General features: G+C 37.1%; 2 protein-coding genes across 3 annotated transcripts in view; both read right to left on the bottom strand.

Annotated features, from left to right (window-relative positions):
* Positions 1–27,853, bottom strand: part of BICD1 (BICD cargo adaptor 1) — a 310,361-nt gene that overhangs the window by 46,412 nt on the left and 236,096 nt on the right. The window lies entirely within an intron of this gene.
* Positions 1–27,853, bottom strand: part of FGD4 (FYVE, RhoGEF and PH domain containing 4) — a 181,771-nt gene that overhangs the window by 103,161 nt on the left and 50,757 nt on the right. The window contains exon 1 of one of the 2 annotated variants that reach the window (XM_081058311.1): positions 16,937–17,120. The exons of the other annotated variant lie outside the window; for it this stretch is intronic. Coding sequence (XP_080914437.1) covers positions 16,937–16,946 — 10 coding nt within the window. The 5' untranslated portion in view covers positions 16,947–17,120. Of the gene's footprint in view, positions 1–16,936; positions 17,121–27,853 lie in introns of those variants that run through there. 2 annotated transcript variants of the gene reach the window in all.

Below are 27,853 nucleotides of genomic sequence, written 5' to 3'. Positions count from 1 at the left end.
TTGACTCAGTAACAATAAAAAAAAAAAAGGTAAGGAAATTCACAAACACTAGAGAAATGTATAGATTTATCCTGCCCAGTGAAACTGCTGAGGGGACAGAATGCCAGGCACACAGATGCTCATACACTTCACACCCATTCACTCACAGGCTTTTTCAGGTTTGCTTTCACACACTTTCATTTGCTTCCAAAACTTACATTGCTTATGCACGACTGACTTTTATGGGTAAAAATGTTATCCTGATACTACAAGGTTAACCTACAAATGTTTGCAAATGCTGCTAAGGAAAATTTCAGGCAGACACACACCTATTATTATTGAAAAATATGCTTTCTAAAGATAGTATATACCTAGTGTCACATTGCATATACAAAAATTTTTAAATACTAATAATAAGGTATAAAGACTAGTAGTACAGAAGGTAAGAATTTTAAAGTCAACTACAATTAATATCAAGGACCCACAACTGGTAAGTCGGTCCTAAAAACCTGTTCTCGATGTAAGAACATGAGTCCTTGACCAATACAAGGTTAATCTAATTTTATATTATCATGGAAAAAAGAAAATTAAGCAGTCTATTAGCAATGACCTTTTCTGGCTCTCTGAGCAGACACTGACATGACTGTCCATGATGACAGCTGAACAGCATAATTAGAAAGACTAAAGCTGCATAAGCAAAGCCTGTCCTTGCAATCCTTCCTATAGCAAATAAAAATGGCAGACCCAGCTAGACTCACAGAGCCCTGGCGTTTTAAATGGTAGAAAAACTTACACAAAAGAAGTATCCAGAGTATAGACAGCACTCTTTTTGTTTTTCACTTTTATATTTTAGGGCACAGTTTTGGGGAAGGGGATACAATGCTGCTTTACAAAGGACATAGAAGTCCCTTGTTTGAGCTACCAACCTCTTAACCACACAGAAAAATGTCAGTCATCCATTTGTTAGCACCAAAATCTCCTTCTACTGCTTACAATATGTACCACACATTTTAAGGGGCTGTTGAAACAGGAAAACAAAGGAAGCCCTTGAAATAGAAGCAGATCATCCTAGCTTTGCCCCTTCCTTTATCAGCGTGCCTGCATGTCGGCCGTTAAAGCACTGTCACATTGTTTCCACATGCTCAGGCCCTTGAAACTTGTGTAAAAGCATTGCAAAATAAAACCACATAAACACATTTCAAAACCTGAGCTAGTGAAGGTAAGTCAGTCATGTGGGCCAGAATAATCATTAATTAAATCATAACCTACAAATGTCCCTGACCTGAGACATTTTCTTATTTGAAGAACAGACACTGAACACATGGCCAAGGGCGTATTTCAAAAAGAATATCGGTATAATTCACTCTGAGAAACCATCACAAATGATTGTCTTTTTGCCACTTTCAGGGGTCATAAAACAATTTCACAGGCACAAAATCTTTCTTTAAAGACTAAAGAATAATTCTTTCGTTTTTGCAACATTAACATGTAATTGAACGGGCATCACAGAGCGGCTTAAAATCAACACGACAGAAGTGTGTAATACTGGAGACTTCTTCTAGAAGAGCTTATAGTTCCCTTTCCTTCAACCACATGGAGATAATGCCCCACAGCAAACATAGTACAAACTGGATACAGACAGAGTACCAGGGTTACTTACCTTATAAAAACGGAATTTATTTCTCTTGGTTAGAAGTCACAAAGGGTAGCAGTAAAACCCCCTTCATGTGTTCTTCCAGTGAGCCAAATCTAGCCTCACATTAACCCAGTCCATCGCAGACCTTTTCACACAGCACATGCTCCCCGGCTTCCCTCAGTTCCCAGCCCAGCAAGGATAATCACATTCCGGCGGGGAGTGAACAGATGGTGGATTCCATGGTAACCAGCTCTCCTAAGGCGATTGGTAGAAGTGTGTGACTACTGCTTATTGGGTAACAATCGCTGTCTTTGTGCTCCAGCCTTGCAAATCCGAAAGGAAGGAACATATAGCCACTCACATGCTCAGGTCTTGCCTAGCAGGTGTTTGGCTATTTAAACAAGGCAGTGCCGGCCAATTAAAAGCTTTCCAGCCAATCCGTTCTTCATGGTACCAAGTCCTAACGTTTCAGATAATGTCCACTGCTCACTCAAGAAGAAAGGTCACAGGAGGCTTAAACTTGACCAACAGGAAACAAAACTGGAAAGTTAACTTGAAAATTTATGATAAAGCATTCTACAAATAAATCTAAGGTGCATCAGCCAGTTGTTTTCTGATTTGCAGTTTACACCAAAAGTGAAACAGGTTTTGTATTTAGATTTTTTAAACAAAAATAATTTTCAACCTTGCAAAACTACAGTATGTTAGTGTGAAAACCACAGCTTTCAAAACAATTGTTTTTTTAAGTGATGTTGATGGGATGGGGAAAGCTATTGAATTTAAATTTTTCATTAGAGCCAAAATTATAGGTTTGAAATCGCTTGGTTATGTACTCTCTGCTGTGTTTTTCTCCCCGCTAGCATCCATGAAAGTTAAATGCTGACTCAGCAGGAAAATATATATTTTTTTTTCCCCCAATCCATGGTGATCAACCAGAGTAAGTCCTTGGAAGAGCGAAATGGCTGAAAACCAAATACACCACACCAAAATCAACCATTCAAGGTAATGCACAAATGCAAAACAGATAAGCTCTAGGCACTCAAAAAGACCATCAAAATTGAATTTATAAAAGGACTAGGAAAAGAAATAATTAGGACAAGCCTAAAGTGAAAACAAAACAAAACAAACATGGTAAGCTGTGACTAGATTTTTTTAGGTATTAATTGCCTCCTTATTTTGGAGTTTCCCCCTATATCTTAAATTTAGGATTTCTTTTTCTTGGCATGAACAGAAAGGAGACACAAATATTGAAAGGAAAAAGACAAAAGTATTACTTGCAGGTGATATGATTCTATTCCTAGGGGAAAAGAAAAATCAAAGAAACCAGGTAGGATATTACTTACAGTACCAGAAGTTTCATAAAGTAGCCAAATATATCAATATACAGTAATTCCTTTATACGAGCAAAACCTACCAGAATACCAACGAAAAAAGGTTTACTAACAATGGCAACAAAAAGTGTATGACACTTGGGAATAATATTATCAAGAAATGTGTGTGATATATGTGTCGGTGGGGGGAGAATGAACTCTTATTGGGAGAAATAATAGGAAAACTAAGTGGAATGTGATACTGGATACAAAGATCCATTTTAAATATACCAAGCCTACCCAAAAGACTTCTAGTCTTCTAGCACATTTATACACCTAATCTTCTAGTAAAATTTCCAATATACTTTAAAAAATAAATTTAACAAAGTGACTCTGATGTTTACTTGGATTTTTAAAAAATATCAAAATACCAAAGGAAATTCTATACGAGACGAGTGATGGCTAAAAGCACTAACTGTACCAAATTTTAAAACGTGTTATGCCATAAATATACTGATTCATACTGCATTTATAACTCCAAACTCCTACATCTACCTATTGAACATCTCTACCTAGCTGTTTAATAAATATCTCAAACATAATATCCTCAAACTCAACTCCTGATTTTTCTCTCCAAACCTGCTCCTCCCGAATCCTTCCTTGTTTTTGGAAATGGCAACTCCACCCTTCCAATCAACTCAGGCTAAATGCCTAGAAGTCCATCGTTGACTCTTCTCTTTCTTGGACACCTCACATCGAAACTTATAGCTCATGTTGTGGACTATTCCAATCTGGTCACTTCATACCACCACTACCACTCCCACCTAGGCCACACCATCTCTCTCACCTGGATTCTTTAATAACGTCCTAATTGAACTCTCTGCTTCCCTTTTGTCCCTTTACAGGCTGTAAAACCTAAGTGGATAAAGCCAATTCTCTTCTCAAAACCGACTTTCTGATTCCACTGAGAATAAAAGCCCAAATCTGTATGATGGCTTAAAAAGCCCTCGCTTAACTTATCTCCTACAACCCTCTCCTGCCTTCCCTGAACTCTCCAGGCAGAGTCTGACATATTCTCCCCTCCTCTGCATCTTCTCAGTAACTTGGGAGGTGATGGTGTTTACCACAGGCCAGAGTTACCTGTACACATTTCCCCCTGCAGACTATGATCCCTTTAAGGCCAGGACTGTGCCACTCTGCAGTCTGTGTTCCCAATGCCAAGCAAAGGTCCTGGCACTCAGGAGACATTTATCAAATCTGCTGAATGAATAACAGTTTGCTGCAGAATTTTTTATTCTAGTGCAAAGTTAGAGGCAACCTAAGAATCTAATAATAGATGAATAGTTATGCACATAAGAATGCATACACCTTGATAGAATATCATGCAGTTATTAAAAACATTGTCATAAAGACTATGTGGCAAAAGGGACGTGTTGATGGTATATGAATGACAATGTACTATCACTGAGTCCCTAGTATGTGCAAGGCACTCTAATAAGCACTTTACAAATATTTTATTTAAATCTCACAGGAACTAGGAAGAACGCATTAATATCCTTATTTTTTAGATGTGGAAACTGAGACTCAGAAATTAAGCTCTTTGCCTTATAGCTCATGGCTGAGACCAGAACCGCATTTGAGACCAAAGCTTAGGTCTAAGTCATTATGCTACTTAGAAAACACATCTGAACACTTACTATGAGTAAATGTTCACAAAAAGGAAAGGATTCTTGGGGAACAAAAGCCTAGGTTACCTACCTCAAAAATGTAAAAGCAGTTGTGAGAAATAAATGTTGGTGATATGTTGCTCTCCTGTTTTCCACAATTTTTAATGTCAAATGATAATTTTCTAAAAATATTATTCATTCCTCCTACAGGTATTTTTCAAGGTTCCCTCCACTGTGTTCTTGGGTAGATTTACTAACTAGCAAGACCCAATATAAAAACTGAAAAGAAGCTGGCTCACTGTTTCTGGAAGATTGATCCTATGAAAATTACTCAAAAAGGAAAACAATGGCAGATCTAAGACAGGCAAGAAAGCAGTGGTGACCTCTTCAGCTGCACACCTCTGAGTGCTCTGACATTGTTTCCACATGTCACACTGTAAGCACACTGCCCAGAACCTAATACCAGGGCCCCCAAAAGTAAGCAGCAGGGCATGTGACAAAGAGCCAGTAATCCATATAAAAAGGTGTTGGAAGCAAAGAAGCCTGATATTTTATCTTCTTCAAATATTGAGCAGGAAGCAACCTTGCCTAGAATCTGCTGTACCAACAACCATTGTGCGGCTAAGCAGTGATCCAACAACCTTGGAGTTTTGTTCTGCCTCTCCTCACCACTGAATACACTCCGTCTCATTCACCCTTACTCAGCCTGTCTCTTTTCCTTGGTAAGAAGCTTTATACAAGAAGATACTTTAAGTGAGAGGTTCCCAAACTTTTTTGAATCATGGAGTCCTTAGCATCCCAGGAACTTTTTCACGATGCCCCAGGGCAAGAGTAATCCCTCAAGAGCTCCACTTATTAAGTAAACAACTTAATAACTATTCTTGACCTAGCGACTTGGCACCATTGGAAAACATAATATAAAACAATTTCAAGAAAAAGAGAAAAATTTATTCCATTCTTAACTCCCTACCAATACTTACTAATGGGATTTGGGGGCCTGTTGGGCCCTGCACAGCCTCTCATGCCTTAGGTTCATATTAGATATCTCCATCCTCATTTCCTGTCACGCACTGATTTTCACCAGGTACTTGCCTGTTATCACAGTAACTCACCAAAACCCCAGCTCTGCAAAACTCCGATGTTCTTGAAAGAAATACAGTACAATCTAATACTAAAACTGTGAGCCCCCTGGAGCTAATAGTTTCCATGGTGTTCAATAGATGTCTGTGTTTCCCTTGAAATTTCAAAATACCCTGCAGGTACACCCCTGTGAGTTGGCAGTGGTACCCCAGAGCAGCTAGGCACATATTTTGGGAATGATGTCTTTAAGCACTTTAGCTTTTGTGAAGCCAACGATAGAAAGAATTCCTAATTAGAAATTCAGAATTCTGAACTTTTGTTCCTGCTTAGCCAGTGGTATGACTTGGACAAACAATTTACTCTCTCTGCTCCTGTGCCCTTCAGTCCCAAAAGGAGGGAGCTCGGTTCGATCATCTCCAAAGACCTTTTCTGTTCTATAATAATAAGAATGAATGTTAAAAGACAGAGGGTTCTTTCTCATTCTTATTGGTTTCAGAGGAAAAGGAGAAAGGGCAAGAGCAACAAGGACAAGAACAAATATGTATTTCCCAGAAGGACATGGCATACTACAATTTTCTGTAGTACAACCCTTAGATGTGGTGTGACAATGGTCTGAGCAGGTGTTACTGAAGCACCAGGTGAGACGGCAATTGTACCTGCACAAAGGTACCCGTGTAGGGTGCACTTTCAGTAACAGGGCCGCCAGTTCTGCTCTTTCCAACTTCTCCTCCTACTCTTGCTGAAACTCCTTTTCAACGAATGGTTTATATGATGAAGTGACTGGAAATTGTCAGGGTTGGAGTCTGTGACAGTGAAGAAGACTCAAGTTACCTATCCTAAATGGAGAGCAGATTTACCGTGTAAGCCTACACAGCTCCAGATTAAACAACAGAGAGAACTAGCCACAGACACTGAAACACAAAATACATCTGTAAAGAGGTGGCGTTTCCTTAGATATTTTCAGTCCATGACCATGAACTTTGTATTTTTACTTAAAATTCTATGCAAGTTTTGTTTGTTTGTTGCTGTCTTTTTTTTCACTGTGACCGTTTTTTTCTTTTGCAATTCGTTTTCCTTTTGCGATGATTTACAACAAAAATGTGTTTGCAGGGTACAGAGTACCTTACATGTAAAAGAAAACACATTGAAATAAATGGAACTTTGCCCAGTTTGCAGGGGGTTAAAATGATGGAATAGAGTCTAGCCTGATTTTATGGAAGCATTTGTTAAAAAATTGCCTGTTGTTCCTCTATTGTGGTTAGCATTTCAGAGAAGTGCTTTCCCTTCTGGGACCTGCCCAGGTACCACACTGCAAAGAAAACAAGTGTTTGAGGAGGATAAGTCTGTGTTAGGGGATCTCATATTAGCAGCCCTTTTTCAATAAAGTCCAACTTTCAGGACTCTAAACCAGGTCTACCGATGCCCCAGGGATATTTTTTAATTAAAACTGGAAGTCAAGTGAAAGAAATGGGATCCAATTCCTCACATCATTAGACTATTTGTTACTGCCTTCATTAGGGTAATAGTCCCTCTCCTTCCAAATCCTTAATATTGACTCTAAAACAGAGGTGGAAGGAAATTATACACGCATCTGGGGCCTGGTGTGCTGCCTTCCACACGCCTCATTCTTATCCACATTCTTTCAAGAAATGACTCATCCAAATTGGAATCTAGATGTTTAAATTCTTCTGTTTTGTTAAGAAAATTTCTAAAATATATGAAAGTGAAGACTCTCTACAGGGAGTACACATGTACAATACAGTATATATTTATGCTAATATATTAATTACATCAATAAATATATGTATGTTACATATTTTGAGAGGATGTGACAAGGGAAAGAAGGATTAAGAACAAAGAATGTTCTATAAACAAGACTTAGGAGATTCCACAATTTGCAAACAATTTGCAAACTTCCGATCTAAAATCTATAAACAAAAAAGGAAACATTGGCTCCTTTCTCTTGATAGTTTGTAATACGTTTGAGAAACAAAGACTTTTACCTCTTGTGGGTGCGGGGAAACAGCACTAACAAGCTAAAACAGTGACACAGGTATATAGCACTAGGTAAGCAGCAAAGATAAACCAATATGTAAAAATTATCAAAATATCAAGGTTATGAACCTCCTTTTTCATATTTTAGGGACTGAGATCTGAATGAAAATTGTAACAGGTTTTGTACTCATAAAATCCAATGCTCAACAGCTAATCCTTGTAAATCAAAAAGTATCCAAAAGGACCAAAGCAGGTAAACAACTGTTGCTTTAGACCAAATGTACACAAAGCTGTTTAGCTTAAGTTCTACAGGGTTTCCTCTGCGAGGAGAGAAAGCAATATAATGATCAACTGAACCCTTACTGTTGAAACCTAGGGATTTATTTATGGCTTCTAGTCTAGTTTTATAAAATCAATCCTCTCTACCCTAACTTTTACCTTTCTACCCCAAGTCCAAATCCCAGAAAGAGGAAAGTATTGAAAAGACAGGAGCCACGCTTTGTGGGCAAGGGTCCTTTGAGATTAGGACTGTAGCGTATCCAATTGTAAACATTTGAAGGTGTCCGACTTTAAGGTGTGTGTTTGACGGGATATGTATGTAGGCTGGCTGGTGTGTGTATATATGAGAGTGCACAGGTGGGTGAGATGGGTGTACGTGCATGGGGAACATACAGAGGTGTTCTGAAACGCTTGTTACTCAGCCCTGTAAATTCTATCTAAATGCTCTGGATTCTTACAGGTTGAACATGGGGCAAATTATGGTTAATTAATGCTATAAATACAGAGTCCCAAGCTCTAGGCTGGAATACTGATAAAAATTCTTGCCCCACAACTCATTAGTGGGATGAGTTCTCTGTGACAACCACTAAGCTTTGAGGCGTTCATCTAAGAAACAGGTATAGGATATTTGGCACCTTTCTCTCAAGAAAAGATGAGATCCCATTAAGTGAATTCTCTTTGCATACCCAGCAAACTATACAGCTGTACGAAATTTTAAACATGTTTAAAAGGGGGCAGGGGTAAACAACTGTTTACTCTGTGAGCCAAGAATAACAAGGAGATGACTTCCTATAACGGAAAAAAGCTCTGTTCATATTCTTGTCAAGCTGTCTAACCTTGTTCCTTTCTGTCCCTTTCACACTTCTCAAAAGATGGGAACTCTACAGGCACTGCCTCTACTTCCTCACCTCGTAGCTCCTTAGCCCACCTCAGTCAGACCAACACACAGCTGACCAGTGGGTACATTCTAACTGTCGAATCCTCAGTTCCCCGTTTAGTCCCTGTATCCCTGAGCTTCTCGGAGCACATCTCATTCTCTTTCTTGACACACTTTCCTCTGGGGTCCCTCATGACCAACTCTCCTGGTTCTTTCTATAGGACTCTCTTCAGCGACCCCTTTCTTCATCTCTTTCTCCACCTTCTACCGCCTCTATCACAACCAATCTATCAGGTGAGATCAATAAATGTTCACTGAAGAAACGTTCATGAAACAAACCACAAGTAAATGTGTTTAGATGGTACATAGCAATTCACTGGCAAAATATGAAGTCATCAATTTAAACACGGGACCCCGCTGATTGAATGGAAGCTTTTAATCTTTATAAGAAAACAAGCTAAAGAAGAGTATATGGTTATAAAGAGTATATGGTTGGAAGGGGGTGAAAGTAAAGATCTTATTATCTGCTATGAGCTAATCCTGGTAACAGTGTTGTAGGAATTTAAATACAGTGGTATCTCGAAGTTTTCTAATGTAATCCGTTTCGGAAGACTGTTCGAGTTCTGAAACGTTAGAAAACCGAGGTGTGGTTTCCCCGTGGGAAGTCATGCAAAATGGATTAATCTGTTCCAGACCTTTAAAATCAACCCCTAAAGTTGCAAATTTAGCATGAATTGTACTATCTAATGATACCATAGGTCCATAAAATTTACGGCATTTGTAAACCGAAATGTTTGTCAACGGAGACAACCGAAAACCGAGGTACCACTGTACTTCCCTGCAAAGTCTCATTCCTGCTTCAGGTCCCTTACACTTGCAGTTCCCTCTCCTGAACATTTTTACCCAGATTTTCCTCTTGCTTCCATAACACACTTCATGTAAGTCTGCACTTAGATGCCACTCCCTCAGGTAGGTCTTTCCTTCCTCACAACCCTGTCTCTGTTTCTTTCTACTTATCTCAGTACCTTGCTCTGTTTATTGTTGTTTAATAGCACTTATCACTGCCCAACATTATATTAAGCGTTTCTTTTGGACTCATTTTACTTTTCTGGCTCTAATCCTTGAAGGTAAACTCCAGGAGGACAGGAGCTTTGTTTTGTTTACCGAGGAATCCCCAGTGTCTGGTAGGTTTTTGTCACAGAGGTTGAAAGAACAAAAGAATAAAAAATGGCTATACCACTACAACTTACCCAGGCAGTGATCATGGAACCAGGTCATAGACACATCTGAGCTACTGGGAGGCGGAGTGGCTGACAAGTTCTGAAATAAGTCAAGCAGCAAGTGTGCTCTCTAGTCTCAAGGAACCAGTAAGCAGGAAGCTCATGTCCCAGGACTAATGAATTTTACTTATCAAGATACCACAGTTTCTCCAGGACAACAGAGTAGAGTTCAAAGGGGAGATATTTGGCAGCCCAGGAGATAACGAAGGACCCTATAGAGCTCACTGATACACTACACTCATATGCTTTCTGAGGGAAAACTTCTTCTCTTTGAGAGAAGACTTTGATATGTAGTTAAGCTACTTAACTGATTTAATAGCAGTTGGCTATGCTTAGGAACATAACTTCTATAATGGCCCAATAAATATCTGCATATATATTTCAAGTGTCTTCAAATAAACAAAACTCTCTGCCCCAAAAGACTCGTAACCTGACTCAAAAGAGACTTTATTTTCAGCTGATGAACAGTTTTCTCCTGCAGATTGAGATCTTCACTGTTCAGAGTCACTGTCTGACTTTCTAATAACGCTTGCCAATAGCCTCCTAAATGCTGTTCACTTTAGAGGATTTTCAACTTAAAATCCTGAATGCTGGATCAAACCGTTGAATTTTAAGAAATAATTGGGATGCTGCCATTTAAGTCTTTCTTTAAAATCAGACAAAAGAATGTTCAATAAACTATAATGCCAGGAAACAAACACACACATTGCCCTGCTCTCAAACACACACACACACACACACACACACACACACACACACACACACACAAACACACAAAAACCAAATGGCCGTTGCTAGAAAGAAGGTCGATGTTATTTTTGGTTGAACTCATATAAGAAACTAGGATCAATGATTTTAAATTACAGTAGCATGCCTTGAAACATTACAGCCCACACTGTCACCCAACGTGCTTTAGATGTTCACCAAGGAAACCCTGAGGCAGTCCTAATCACATGTAGTTTCATAAACACAAGAAATTACAGCACTCTCATTTCAATAGAGTGTACACATTTTCTGAAAGGAATCAGAGAGAAAACCAAAGGTTCCTTAGCAAAGAAAGAAGGCAAAAATTTGTTAGATTTCTGAAGGGGAGTGAAACTCTCTAGTTAGTTCCACATCCTTCATTCAATTAGATTCTATTTAACATTTACCAAGAATGTCCCCCGCAGATCATAAAAAGAGCTTTGAAAGTTATTCCCTGTCCTCAAGGACCTCACAGTCTGACACAGTGGTTCTTAGAAAGTGTGGTTCCTGGGCCAGCCGCATCTTGGCATTCTTTGTGAGAAGACTTTAAATTGAAAATTCAATTCCTTTACGTAGTAGGGCTATTCAAATTTCTATTGTTTCAGGGTTTATTTTATTTAGTTTGTCTTTGAAAGGAATTCACGTATGTTATCTAAGTTGTAGAATTTATCAGCATAAATTTGTTCATAATAATCACTTATGATCTTTTTAATGTCTGTAAGAATCCTGTAGTTGGAACTGCCTTCTCACATTCCAGATCAGTCTTGATAGGGCTATATCAATTTCTTAAACTTTTCAAGGAAACAAACTTTTGTTTCTTTTATTCTGCCTGTTCTCCATTGTGTATTTTTCACTTTTATGTTTATTATTTTTTCCTACTTACCTTTGGTTTAATTTGCTTTTTTTCTAAATTCTTCAGGCAGAAGCTCAGATCATTGATTCTAAACCTTATTGTCTTTCTAATATAAGCATGTAAGGCTTACATGCCTGCAAAAAAGGTGCTGAGTATATTTTTACTGTTTTACAGGGTTTTTTTAAATGGCAGGAGGATATTCCAATATACATTACTTCATTATGGCCAAAACCAAAATTTTTTCATGGAATCCTTTACTTAAAAATCAAATTGGCTATCGAGAAGAACCAATGAAACAAAACAAATGAGGGGAAAAACGGTCCCCACTCTGGTAAACTATATGTAGATTACCCATACAGAACATATCAGTTAGTGCAGCTAGAGAACTCTGATTTGAATGAATGATTCCTCTGATAGTTGTTTACAATCAAATGAGAGGGACTATCATCCAAATCTTCATAATTTTCAGTGGAAAGAAATTCATGGGAAAAGTGCAGCTAGGAAGACCTCAAAACAACACATAAACTGTTCCCATCCAACTTTGTTTCTCCATTTCCCCTTTTTTCTCTGTCAGTGATATTATGTATGTTTCACAATTAAGTTCGCAAACTTGTTACACCGATGTTGCTAACCTTTTTTGATATTAGAGGGATTATACATTATGAATGTGTACCAACTGGACAAACAGTTCACCAAGTTTACTATCTGGAAGTGCTGAAAAGGCTGCATGAAAAGTTAGACGATCTGAACTTTTCACCAACAATTCGTGGCTCTTGCATCATGACAATGCACCAGCTCACACCTCACACTGTCTGTGAGGGAGTTTTTAGCCAGTAAACAAATAACTGTATTGGAACACCCTCCCTACTCACCTGATCTGGCCCCCAATGACTTCTTTATTTACCCGAAGATAAAGGAACTATTGAAAGGAAGACATTTGATGACATTCAGGACATCAAGGGTAATACAATGACAGCTCTGATGGCCATTCCAGAAAAAGAGTTCCAAAATTGTTTTGAAGGATGGACTACACACTGGTGTCAGTGCACATCTTCCCAAGAAGAGTACTTCAAAGGTAACCGTAGTGATATTCAGCAGTGAGGTATGTAGCACTTTTTCTAGGATGAGTTTATGAACTTAATTGTCTGACTTTGTATACCCCAACTGCAGTCTCCCCATTAATAAGAACATTTCCACGACTGGTAAATTCTCTATTCTTTCCTACAGTGTACACAAAGCACTATATGAGGTGATATGAGATGAAATAGAAAACATGGTCCATGCTTGAGACAATTTAAGTAAAACTACAAAAAGAATTTGAGATGGTTTAGATCAGGGGTGCCCAAACTTTTTTCAACGTTTTTCACCAAGGGCCATATGCGGTAAAATACACAAACAGCCGGGCCACTCACTCGAGGTGAAGTACGGATTGCCTCACCTGGTTTATTAAGTAAACTGAATATATTTTTGGAATTTGCTGCAGGCCAATTAACAATGAATCATGGGCCGCAGTTGGCCTGCGGGCCACACTTTGGACACCCCTGGTTTAGATTTTGGAAATGTCAAATGTCAGAATTCACAGCCAAAACCATAAAACAAAGTTGTCACCAGGAAAAGTGGGCCAAGGACAGTCTTTTCAATAAATGATGCTAAGTGATCTAGATATTCAGATGAGAAAAAAAAAGTGAATCTTGATCCCTACCGTACATCTTTCTTGAAAACCAATTTCAGATGGATCATAGACCTAAATGTGAAAGGTGGAACAATAAAGCTTCTAGAAACACTATAGGAAAGCAACTTTATGACCTTTGGACAGGCAAAGGTTTTTTAAAAAAGAACACAGAGAGCTAACTTTAAAGGAAAGACTGAAATTGGATGTCAGTATTCAAAGGACATCACTAAGTATAAGAAAGGAAGACTCACAGGAGATAAAAAAATAAAAGTTGTAATTCAAAATTTGGACAAAGGACTAGACCTGGAATATATAAAGAAGTCAAACAAAAATACAACCCAATTTTTTTTTTTTTTAAATAATGGGCAAATGTTTTGACTGGGCACTTCACAAAAGAAGATTTCCAATAAGCATATAAAAGTCATTAATCATCAGAGATGTGCAAATTAAAATCACAAAACGATACCAGTAGACATCTGCTATATGGCTAAAAGTTTTTAAAACCAACAGAAACTATCAGCAAGGAAGTAGAACTAGAATATGAAAAACTTAGGCAACATCTCCTAAAGCTGAACATATGCATACCCCATGACCCAATAATTCTACCAAGACATGTATAATAATGTTTATTGTACCTTTCATTATAAAAGTCAATGTTCACCAACAGCAAAATGGAAATAAAATACTATTCACAACAAAAAAATATTATTGTTACAGTGTGTAATAGATAGGCCACGAGCTTTGGGAACAGATGATATTGGACTTGAATTCCAATTCTGCTATTTACCATGTAAGACTAAATATGTAGATATGAGTATATAACCGCATTGAGTCTGCTTTCTCCATCCGAAAAACAGGGTCATATCACCTCTCTTACAAAATTATTCTAAGACTTAGACAAAATATACATATAATACAAAGCACTATGTCTAATAGATGCTCAATAAACAGTAAGACTAGGATGTAGGAAATGTAACTTACATCCCTTCGGATCAGTTACAAATCCCTTTTATATATAAACTCTTTTCTTGTAAAATAAAGGTAATGTTCAACCTGACCTGCCAAATAAATGTATAGCATTTCTGAGTTGCCAACTCAGTCATCAGTGAAACTATCCAAGAACTAGGTCATAGCATTTTATTATTCAACTACTTCAGGAACCCCATATGCAATTGCAGTTGTCAGTTCTAATGATAGGGGATCAAGTGAATTGGACAGATTAAACAAATGGGCAGAAGAAATGCCAAGAAGCGTGCAAGTGCTGGACGAAATGTCCAATTGGTTCAGTTACAAAGCTGATCCTCAGAACACTCTGTGCACTGTATCGCGCTCTGAAGAGCAGCATATGAAGGTGGGGAGGCCTAAAATACAAAAGAAAGAAAATGGGGGCAAAAAACACCCCCCTTGTATTACTGCAGTTTTCAGCCTAATTCTGAGTCTCTTTCAGTCTGATAAATAAATCTATTCATACTTGTCATTGGAGAATAAAATACATAGGTCCTGTAATACATTCCACTTTGACTTTTTTTAATGTAAAATATATGAGCATATGTGTTTGTGTGTGTATCTGACAGGTAGTAGGAACCAAATCCTCAATTTTAAGGTTACAATAAAATGAGAAATGATTATTTAAGTAGAACACATAATCAATAAAATTTTACTCATTTACAAAGAAAAGTCAGGATATTAACTTGTATGACTAATCTAAACTAGCAAGGGGAAAGCAGAGGCAGGGCAAAGAAAAACGTAAATCCCCTGACATCTGGCAATCAAATTTTCTGATCCAAAATAACTACTTGAAGAATAAGATTCCAAACTTCCATATTTAGATTATGTATTACCCTAGCTATTTCTCCCCCATTAAAATTTATCTTCATGCCTTTATAGTTTTAAATAGAAGACTCGAAGAACTCTAAACTCAGTTCCTTTCATTCCACAAGAAAGGTCAATATTAGATCTTGGTACAAGTCTGTGACAAAGGGGCTCTAAACAATGGGAATTTCAAACAATAAACTTTTTCTTTTATCTCTGACTGAATTATTGGGAGAATCTCAGGCCATATCTAACCTAGTGAAACAAAGAAAAACTCTGGCCAAAGCCTTGTGAATTTGTGTTATTCGGACACCAGTATTTTCATAGCCCATGCTGCATTTGTCTTGTATGAATGGATCTAATTTTCCATTCACACAAGGCTTTTGACATAGAAAAGAACCTGCCTTAGTTAGGGAAGTCCTCTTGCAGTTTCCCTCAATGTTCCACCTATTTGCAAAAGTTCTATAGATCCCACTCCAGTTTGTTTCGATGAAGAAAGCAATGTAATCCACTTTTGAAAAACCTAGTACATAGGTTGTCTGCCACATAGAAGTGAAAGTTTTTTAAAAATGTGAGATCCACAAATATAAACAAACATGGCACCCAACAGGTTTTAAACGGGTTTGTTTAAAATCCTAATTCAATATTTGTCCTTAAAATTCTTAGGTCAGGCTATTATTAGTATCTTGAATAAAGAATAAGGTAGGATTTTTCCCACGGCACCTTGTAAAACAGTCTTTTAAAATGGTGGTGTTCTCAGTTATTTATAATCCAAAATCTTGAAAAATTTTAAATATCTAACAATAGAGGACATGTTAACCAAAATAAAGTACTACTTTTTGACAGTATATTATACAGCTATTAAATTTTTAGTAACATGAAATAATTTAATGTCATGTGGGAGAAAGGAAAAGCATGATTTCTAAAACTCCATCTATAATATCCATGTACAATATGCAAAACAAGAGCTACAAAGAGAAAAAAACGCATCAAAATGTTACCAGTAGTTATACCTGGATGTTTAATTTCTTTCTCTCCTTTACTACCCAACAAAAATTTATACTTAAAAACGTTTTTCTGATCAAAGACATTTACCTAAAATGGTTTTTTTAGTTAAATATGAAAGACCACAGAACATTAAAGGCACAATGATAGGTCAATGAGACTTCAACTTCTAATAAATCATATGTAATTTCAAGAAATCCTAAACTTCTGCATTACCAATGTACCTTGCTACTGTTTTAGAAGTAGAGAAAATTTTATCCCTGAAGAAGGTGATCAAGAAAATATTAAGGGCAAAAATAAGTTTTAAGAAACTGGCTAAAGTACAGATCTTACATATTAGTAACAGAAAAAAGGAAGAGAAATAGAGATTAGAAACAAAGAGGAGAGAGGCTGTAATAAAAAATCTCCCATAAGAAAGGTCCACAGAGATTGCACGTAAAGCACAGCTCACTTTCTCTACTGCTGTGCTATGAATCCACAGGGAGAAACACCATTACGTCAAGTAAATCGTACGTGAGCCACGGAAATAAAAAAAAGTACACCTTTGTGCTAAAATCATAAAACCATTCTAAACAAGAGCCATGATAATTTTTCAATAATGATACAAATTACTTATCATTTAGTGGTAAACAAAAAGAAATTTACCAGTTACTTTATCGACTCATATACTTCGTATAATCAAAAATTTCAAATGTTTTTACCCTGAGATATTTCACAAATGGAAACTGTAAAAATAACAATACTTACAGCCCCCCATAAAGGATTCCTTTCAAACATCCAGCGGTGCCTTTTACTCTTCTGATTAATCATCATTTCCTGCTCATGGAGGAATTATTTGGATCTATGATTTGTGGGTAAAATCTATAGGTATTCTGTACTTAGATATCACGCAGACGACCTCTGTTCGACGTGGTAAGAACTAATGGGAAGTGCAGAGCGAGGTTTCATAACTATTTCTAGCAGTGATGGAGCCTCAAAGAACTACGCAAGTGATGCATTTCAAAATTCCATGTAGATATTTCAAAATGTAGTGAGAGAGCACTAGAATGCTATGGTGGAATGATGGGGCCAACTACATGTGCTTTTATTGTAGTTACAGTCTTCAGTTTCATAACAAACTATCCTTCAAATTTAGGTGTTAAAGGATCTTGGAAATTTGTTTTTTTCATGGTCATTAGACTGTTATAAGAAATACTACATAATAAAACCATGTTTAAGCTCTCCATCTCCCCCAAAGTAAATGGGCCTCTATTTCCTTCCTAGGTCATCTAGCAATCCCAAATAACTTCTTCATAAAAACACATCAAGATTTTAAAGGGTGAAAGGCACCAATGGGCAAATTTCTCATCTTTGCCATGATTATAAGAGAAAATTACTGATTAAAGTCCATGTTTTAGTTAATGTATCATATAAACATAGACTTCTCAAAACACCTAAAGGTTTATCATCACATGGATTGAATGATTATAAAATTCTAATTCTAATTTCCCTTTTACGTGATGTACAGATGCTCTAGTCAAAATAAAACTATAATGCCTGGACTCAGTTCAACTTTGTAGTATCACTTCTTCCAACTACTGAGTTTCTGAAAGAAAAACAAACTGAAAATAGTATACCATCTTAAAGTACTTGAAGAAATTTTGTGTGTAAAACTAAATAAACATTTAATGTAGCTTATGATTATGAACCAACAAGTGGAATCATGGAGGAAACTACTTAGCAAAACATACTCTAAAATCACTAAGTCTTATAAACCCTCCCATTGTATGGATAAGAAAACTGAGGCCAAGAGTGTTAAGGTAGGCTAGAGATAGCCATATTGACATTAGGAAGACAAGTTATATACGTTTCAAATCTTCTGAAAGATTTTTTTCAGTGCAATTTCCATGGCATTATATTTCTAATTCAGCTCTGTCTTAAACATGCTGTCATCCAGCTTAATACTTTCACAGGGTAGTGATTTTGAGAGCTAGTAACTTGCCTGCAACAATCACTTGCTGTCAACAAATGTTACTATTACAAGCTTTAAGGCTGGTCTCTGCGGAATGAGAGTATGGTAAAAAAAAAAAACATGCCATGTTCGTATAATGTGGTGACATCCAACTGGAGGCTAATACTTTCCAGACTTCACCAATCTAAGCCACCATCCTCCCCCTGGTCAGCCAAAGACTGGGGGTGTCCTCAACAGAGTCAGGGTAGGTTTTGCACAGGAAGTGTTGGCGTATGTGCTCAGGCGTGAGTGATGGAGTCAAATGAGGATTGTCAGCACTTTTGGTTCCTCTCTAGTTCAGAGGAATAGCAGGAAACTTCAAACTGACCAGTGCCAGAGAACTCTTAGCTAAAACTGAAACTGCCCCACCACGCTGCCACAGTGTCCAGGAGGTCAGGAAGCATACTAATGAGTACGGTGGCTCTGGTTCTTGTTTGAGCAGTTTGGTAGGCAAAGATAAAGAAAAGTCATATGGAATATTTTCTGATAATTGGACATTGGACATTGTAGATTTTTACATATCTTTATAAGTAACTTACCTTTTCACAGTTTATTTAGGTATTGTGTGATGCTGCAGGGATTGCACTAAAATAAAACTTCTCTCACATGGGTGCTTTTACTTTTTTAGTTTGCGACATATTTTGGGCTGCTAGATTTTATAAAAACAAATTTATTCTTCTTGGCTTTAAATGATGTGAGTTTGATCAATTTAGTCATACACGTGATTAGTTAAATTTGAGAATGGCTTTAGGAACCATTATATTAACGAATTTGTTACAAAGCTAAAATTAGTACCCCCTGAAAAATATCTTAATGTGGCTAAACATAAATCTTCCTAAAAGGAGAGCAAACAAAACTATTTATTTGCTCTTAACACCACCATCATTTTATTCCAAGTCTCAATAAAATTAATATTATTATCAATAAATTATAGCTGTATGCTTAACTTATTATGTTCCCTTCTCACGACAATCCTAGCAAAAAGGTGTTATTAGCTCCATTTCATATATGGTGAAACTGAAAACTAAAATTAAATTACTTCCCCAGAGAGTAAATGGTAGAGTCACAATTCAAACCCTGGACCGTTTAACTTCAAAACCAGGTCTCTAAAATGTAAAATGTCTGCTTATTCTCCGAAAGTTGTCTCAAAATAATTAACCTGGGATGGAATAAGAAACACTTTTACCCTATGTCTGTGTTTTCTTGTTTTTAACCCCCAAACTCAAAACCTAAAACTGTTCATGCCTGTTAAAGTAAACTTCCTCTTTCTCCATCATATGACTGTTTTCATAACTAAATTCCTCAAAACTTAGAATTGAATCTACTTGTAAGCAAAGTTTTATACATAAACTAAAATCATAGGATCATTTTAGAATATCTTATAGTCCACCCAGCAACACCTGGTTTTAACTTACTTATTGGTTATGAGAATGAGAAGAGTAAATTTGTCACTTCCTCAAGGTCACTATGAGCCAGAAATAGATTCTGGTTTAAGGTCTGGTTACTAAACCACACTTCCTCTGCAATGGTAAGCTACCATTGGTAAGCTGGTCACTAATAAACAGAAAATAACAAGAAAAAATATGCAATGTTTAAAATACTTTTCCTGCTGATATCTCTTTCCCCTACCTATCCATCCCGTCTATTTTGCCCATTCCCTATACCGTATATCCTATATTGCCATTATGGAAAGAAACTGCAACGGCCTTGGCACATGAGGAAAAAAAAAACTTTTATTCCTATATCAAATATCAACCAACTATTTCACTTCCCTTTCTTCTTAAAATATGGGATATAGCCTCAAAACTTATGATACTTTTAAAAATTGTCTTGTTTAATCCATTCCCTCTAAATTTTACTGGCACAGACTATTATCTTTTGATTTAGAATCTTAAAGCAGTTCACTAAGAAATGTGTGGGTACCCACACGTATAGTATTTGGCATCGTAGAGGGTTCTGTCTAAGCAGTACTACCAACTGACCTTTCTGTGGTGATGGAAATGTGCTGTATTTCTTCTATCTAATAAGGAGCCACATGAGCACTGCACATGGCTTGTGTGACCAAGGAACTGAAATGGTACTTTAATTAAAATTCTAAAAGCAACCTGTGGGTAGTAGGCAACACAGGACTACAGGCTGGGTATATCTTTTTTTAAAAAAAAAACACACACTTTTAATTTTGAAACAGAGTCACAGGAAGTTGCAAAAATAGTACAGAGAGGTCCAGTTTCCCTAATTATGTCATATTATATAACTATAGTACAACATAAAAACCAGGAAATTGACACAGATACAATGTGTGTTCAGGTTTATGCCATTTTATCATTTGTATAAATTGGTGTAACCACTACCACAATCAGATAACTCAATGATTCCATCACCACAAAGAACTCTCTCATGCTCCCCTTATCTAGTCAGCCCCAGCACCTTTCTTCCCACCAGGTTGCCCCTGGCAACCACTAATCTGCTCTCTATTTCTATCATGTTGTCATCTGCAGAATGCTATATAAGTGGAATCACATATTATGTTATGTTTGAGATTGGCTTTTTTTCACTCAGCAGAATGCCCCAGAGATTCAAGTTCTTGCGTGTATCAATAGTGTGGTGCCTTTTTATGGCTGCGTAGAATTCCATACTGTGGATGAACTTCAGTTAGGTTAGCCATTCATGTTAATGAACATTGGGTTGTTTATAGTTTTAGGTTTTTACAAATAAAACTGCCACGACCATTCTTGCCCAGGTTTTAGTGTGGATTTCATTTCTCTGGGATACATGCTCAGAAGTGCAACTGACCAAGTGTATGATGAGTGTCCCCATGTGCTTATTCTCATTTGTCATCTCTATATCCTTTTTGGTGAAATGTGTCTTCATGTCGTTTGCCCATTTTCTAATTAGACTGAGGTGTGTTTTTTTTACTGTTGAGTTTTGAGAGTTCTTTACATATGCTCGATAGAGTTCTTTGTCACATATAAGGTTTCCAAATATTTGTTCCAGTTTATAACCTGTCTTTTCACCTTTTTAACAGAGTCTTTGATAGAGCAAAAGTTTTAAATTTTGCTGAAATCCTATTTCTCAATTTTTTGTTTTCTGATTCATGTTTTTAGTGACATGGCTAAGAACTTTTTGCCAAGCCCCAATTCCTCAAGATTTTTGCCTATGGGTTTTTTTAAAAAAAGTTTTATAGTTTTACACTTGAATTATGACCTACTTTGAGTTATATATATATACATATATATATATATATATACATATATATATATATATATATATATATATGTTATTAACCTAAGGTTTAGGTTGAGGTTCATTTTTTTCTTTGTCCATATATATCCAATTGCTTAGCACTATTTGTTGAAAAGACAAGCTATTATTTTTGCATCTTTATCAAAAAATTTGTTGGCTATGTTTGTGTGGGGCTATCTCTGGATTCTCTATTCTGCTGCATTTATCTATTGGTCTATCCTTCTGGCAATACATAGCCTTGATTACTGTAGCTACATAATGTCTTAAAATTGAGTGAAGTGATTCTCCCCACAGTATTCTTCTTCCTCAAAACTGTTTTAGCTCTTCCAGTTACTTTGCTGTTCCACATAAATTTTAAAACAATCTTGCCTATAGCTAGTAAAATCTTGCTAGAAATTTGATAGGAATTGTGTTAAACCCGTATGTCACTTTGGGATAACTGCATCTTTACTACACTGGGAGTTTTCCAATCCATGAACATAGTATGTCTCTCCATTTATTCAGATCTTTGATTTCTTTCATCAGTACTTCGTAGTTTTCATGGGTCTATCTATTAAGAGCAATCCAAATGATAAGCTAGAAATAGCTTGTAAATGCTACCAAAATAAAAAGTGATAGTCTGAACACGTTTTGGAAGTCAAAATTATCTTGGACAATTAAAGTTAAAAATCAAGAATAACAAAAATGAATACATCCATTTGGGGCAAATACTGAAAGAGAAGCTTTACATGGTTTACAAAGAAACAAAAGAGCACCACAGGGAATTTTGCAATTAAAAGAGTAAATAGAAGAGACCGGAGGTATAAAGAAGGATAGAGTAAGTATCCTCTGATTACATGCAGCACTGTTTTCCTCCCTTTTTTGTATTATTACATTTATTCTATGTATCAAACCTTGCATTACATGTGCAATAATAGTGCAAGATGAGGCCTTTAAATTACATAATTTTAAAGGTTACTTCCATGTCCTACATTATATAATTTTATGAATTATACTTTTGAAGAGTAAGTGTAGAAATTTTGAATTTTGCTGCTTTATGCATTTTACTGCTTAAATATCTATACTGGGGAAAAAACAATTCTGTTGAATAGTAACTGTATATGATTATTTGGACAATTTACTAAAGCTATGGGGAAAAGTGGGCTATGAGAAAAATCAAGGGGATTGGAATTATTTAACCTAGAAATGAAAATTTTAAGTGAAAATGCCTGGAAGGTAATCAGAGAGTCATACTTACCAAAGGGAAGTGCAAAGTCAATTTTAAAATATATACAAGAATACATTCTTAACAGTTGGAGCTCAAAATACTGAGGCTATAGTAGGTTGTACAAACCATGAAATAAGGGAGGTCCTACTAATGATGAGTGAAATATAGCTGTGAAGGCCTGGAATTACCAAAATAAGTCACAGACCACACCCTGCCCCCAAACATTCTACGAATGTGTAATCCAAGCTTCCAGAAAAGCATGCCCAGATTTCAAATCTGACTGAGAATGAAGAATTTGAAGACTGGAGACTGGGAAGCAAATAACATTGACCATTTTCTGTTTGCCTCTGTGTCTCCCAGAATGCATTATTTGTTCACACACAATAATTGTTTGTGGATTGATGAGTGCATACTAGGATATACCAATGCAAATGGAATTATAATTTGCGAAGAAACAGAAGATAATTTCTGAAAACCAAAAGTGTGGGCATCATTTTCTAAACTGTTGGTAAAGATATGACAGGGAAGTTGAACAGTGGGTAGAGAGTATCAAGAAAATGCTAGAAGTATTCCTCATATAGAATCAAACAACCCGTATCATAATCAACTCATACATACTACCCTAAATATGTCACTCCACCAGAGTTGGCAGGGTATGAGGAGAATTAAAAAAACACAAACAAAAAACATTAATAGAAGAGCCAAGGAGAGAGAGAAAAGGAGGAAGTGTATTATTAGTCACACTTGACAACTACTCAGATGTGGAAGAGTAAAAAAAAAGCAAGTAAGGGAAATAGCAGTGGCCCAAACATTTTTACAATCAAATGAAAGAAAAAATATTCACATTATTTCAATATTGAACAAAGTATTGGTACAATCAAGATAATATACAAACAAATCCAAAAGCATGAAACCATAGCTAAAAATAGGAACTAAAGTTAAAGGTCAAAGATTTAATGCTGGTCAGATTCTATGAGTTTTAAAACCACAAGATGTATTTAAACTCCATTGAATCACTATTGTAATAGAGCAGTAACTTGATTTTTTTAAAAATAGAGCTCCAAATTGGATAGGGAAAAATTTACTAATATAAGTGCTTAACAAATTCAGGAAGCCATTTACTAGCCTGTATGAGCTAACCTAAAAGATGATTCGGGTGAATAAGCAAAAGCAGAGGCAACTTCTGCGGCCATCTGTTTCATCCTCTCTTGCTAATCTGGAAACAGCTGCACACAAAAGCTCCAAATGACAGAAAACCTTGGAATTCTTTCATCCCATTATCACCCTCTGCCTTCACCACAATCATTTCTACATATATCCACAATCTGCCTTTCATTGTTCACAACTCTTGAACAGCATTTAGTCCCTATTTTAAGAATGAGAGTCTATGGAAGGGGACTATTTGTCTGCATTTGATAATATACAATAAGAAGCAATATTTACTAAACACAAACAGTTCAGTGTTAAGACCAAATAAGATATATAAATTCATTCAGATGTCCCTGTCACATATAAATCTTGGCACAATCAAAGGTCCTGAAAAGTATTATTCTGTTGATGAGAAATTTTTAAGTTTAATTCTACCAAAAAAAAAAAAAGACTTCTGTCCACCAGTGAAATGAAACATTTAAAATGTCCACAAACAGATATCGATAGGTTGTTTACATGTAAATGTTTTCTTTTAAACCTCCTTCCAGAGCTTGAACCTTTCTTCAAGTGATGAACAAATTACTTTTCACCAATTCAAAATTTAAGCCAAGAATGCCTTTTCAGTACTACTAAAAACAAAACCCAAACAAACCTACCTGATTAGAGTGGGTTAATAATAGCCACAAATTCTTTGTGACTATTCCCACAAAGAGATGGGGTCTATAACTCTACCTCCTTGAATCTGGACTGGGCCTACGACTATCCAGCAGCAAAGGGCAGAAATGACATTGCACCAGTTCAAGGTTAAATCTTGAAGAAGCCTGGCAACTTCTGCTTCTTCCATTTTGGAATCCAGGTGCCATACTGTGAGAAGGTATCAGAAGTGAAGCCCTACTGTCATAAAAACCTAAAATATATACTGGTGTTGGATACAGGTGATGGTCAGAAGCTGGAAGAAGCTTGAGGAGAATGTTAATAAAGATTTGAAAAAGTGAAGAAAGGGGCTGAAGAAAGGGGGACTTAAGTTAAGTACTGGCAGAATAATTAAAAACAACCTATTGCCTGCAGTAACGTAGAAGATAGAAAGATTACCTAATGAACTCATGGATCTGACTAAGGAGAATTTCAAGAAGAATGTTGAAAGTACCAACTGGCTTGTTTAGAGGAAACATAAAGGAGTTGGACTTGATGGGTCCCAAAACAAAACTTCCTTATTTCAGCATCTTAGCAAAAGACACACAAAAGTGAAAAATAGTTTAGGGCAAAGATCAAATCCCGGGCTGCCAGTAAAATGTGACCTCAAGGATGTGATTGTACAACCCTTCGTTGAGCCCACAAAGATTTTAGATGGTTCCTCATAACTCTTTCCATTAGACGAGTGGTTCTAAAACTGTGTGTGTCAGATGCAGCTAGGGGTTATACAACCCAGATCGCCAGGCTGGATCCTCACAGTTTGATTCTGATCTAGAACAAGGTCTGACCTCTGTAGTCAGTTCCCAGGTGCTGCTTATGCTGCTGGTATGAACATCACACTTTGCAAATCATACAGCTAGACCAAAAGGCTTTGAAGAATTTTAAGCGTACACCTTAAGGACCATCTCTACTAGACAATAGAGCTTCTAAGAATCTTCAAGGTATTTTCACAAAATATTCTGACTTAAAGGCAGTTTGAGGTAGAGTGAGCCTTGTCTCAAAGAGATTTGGAAATGGTTTTTATCTAATGCTGTGACCCCAAAAATATCTCATACAAGACTTTGAGAAATGTATCACTGGAAACATTATCAGCCTAGACTGAAAAGACAGAAACAGCTCAAAATGAAAACTATCAGGGCCCTTAGTCAAAGAGGAAGAGGCTGTAAACATGAACCATTTATTTCTTGTGGAAAAGTAAGAAGATTCAAAAAACACAGCCAAGAGAGCCTAGAGGGTGGAGTCAAGAGCCACAGAGAACCACCCAGGTTATAAGCTGGTCCCTAAACAAGGAACCACCGACATATAACCGGCTGGATTCTAGAACTGCCATAGATCGGGGACTGCTACATGCCTCCCGTTTCCCCCTTCCTCCCCTCCCTTTAAAAAAAATAACAGCTTTACTGAAATATAATTCACATACCATACGATTTATCCAAAGTTTACAATGCAAAGGTTCTTACTATAGTCACAGATACATGCAACCAGTTAATTTTAGAACATTTTCTATCACCTCAAAAAGAAAGCTGTACCTTTTAGTTATCACCCCCCAATACATCCATCCCCACTAGCCCTAGGAAATCACTAATCGACTTCCTGTCTGTATAAATTTGCTTATTCTGGACACTTCCTGTAAATGGAATCACACAACATGCAGACTTTTGTGACTGGTTCTTTCACTTTGCACATTTTGAAGATTCGTCCATGTTGTACTATGTATCAGTACTTCATTCCATGGTATGGATATCCTACATTTTATTTATCCATTCCTCAGTTGATGGATATTTGGGTTGTTTCCAACTTTTGGCTATTATCATGCCACTATGCACATTCATGTAAAAGTTTTGTATGGATGTATGTTTTCCTTTTTCTCGGGTATATGCTTAGGTATGGAATTGCTGGGTCATATGGCAACTCTGTATCAGACTGTAAGACTGCTTCTAAAGTGACTGCCTCTTTCTCCCTTCCCATCAGCAGTGTATATGATTTCTCCACAGCCTCTAACATCTTTTTGAAGGGGAGTTTCTGTTGCCAGTCTCCTGTCCCTCCTTATTATTCTATGTTGCGTGGGGGAGGAGAGTAAATCACTTGTTTCTTTAGTTCACAGGTATTAGTTTGAGATTAGCTGTATCGAAAGAGCCTCATCTGCACCTTGACCCGAATGAGATAAGATCCTGGACTCAAGCTAATGTAGTAACGGAGTGAGACTCAAAGGTCTTTTGTGTGGGTTAAAATGTTTTGCATCTGTGAGGCGCCAGAGAGCACACTGTGGTAAACTGTTATTTTGGTGATCACCACCAAAGAACTACATTTCCGGGGTATTCATGTCCTTGTACAGTCCCTTCCCACATTGATTCTGAGATGGGCCTGTTACTGCTTAGCCCATTAAAATAAGGCAGAAATGATGGAGGGCCGATTCTAAGCCTAGCCCTTAATGGGGTGGGCAGCGTTCACGTCTTCCCTTTTGGAATGCAGATACCACAAGATGACCCAAACAGCCCCAGGATCCCAACTGAACGCCTATGCAAGCCTCAGAGGACCACAGCCATTCCAGCATCCAACCAACACCCCATGAAACAGAACTGCCTGGTCAACCCACAGAATCATGAGGTTATAAGTTGCTGTTTAAAGCTATTAAATTTTGGGATGGTTTATTACACTGCAATAAATAACAAAAACACAGGTCCCTTTTGGTGTATTTTAAACTTCGATTCTCTCTAGTCATGATAGGCTAGTTAGTTATGAAAAAATATAACATGCAATAACCTTTTACCCCTGAAAATTTAATGCATCTTAGCTAGGATGAACTAAACTAACATTGAAGCAAATGAAATATGACTTTTCTTAGACACTACCTTAGAGACAGATCTTAGAGCCTAAGTCACTGCTAATGACAAAACGAGAATTTTCATGTGCAGTAGAAAGCAATTAGCAGCTACCCAGACCATCACAGAGGGCTGGCCAAGGATGGAGAGCTCAGCATTAACTGAGATCTCTTGATGCTCAGCAAGGCACACCAGGGGTACAGCTAAATCTGAGGAAATGCCCTGTGCATCAAGTAAATTCACAAGAGGAATTGGGAAGTCAGCAAGGGCTACACAGACATCAAGTAATCTGTGGTAATAGCTAGGGAATCCTCAAGGCACAGTCATAAGAGTTAAGATGGCAGGTTTTCCAAAGCCTCTTGTTATAGCAACCAGCAAAGATTTTTAACATCACTAACTCCAATAAGAATTTGTAAGCTCTGCTTTCTTATGCTGACACCATTGCCATCCTTCTGCTTAGCTCCTTTAGATTTAAAGGGCCCTCACATGTCTGATTGATTGGTCACTGTGTCTTTCAGTCCATCCTATTGGTGGCCATGGTGGCATAAAGGGAGCCTGGA

This window comes from Rhinolophus hipposideros (genome assembly GCF_964194185.1).
Source record: "Rhinolophus hipposideros genome assembly, chromosome: 9".
Taxonomy (NCBI): domain Eukaryota; kingdom Metazoa; phylum Chordata; class Mammalia; order Chiroptera; family Rhinolophidae; genus Rhinolophus; species Rhinolophus hipposideros.
This window is presented reverse-complemented; position numbering and strand designations above follow the sequence as displayed.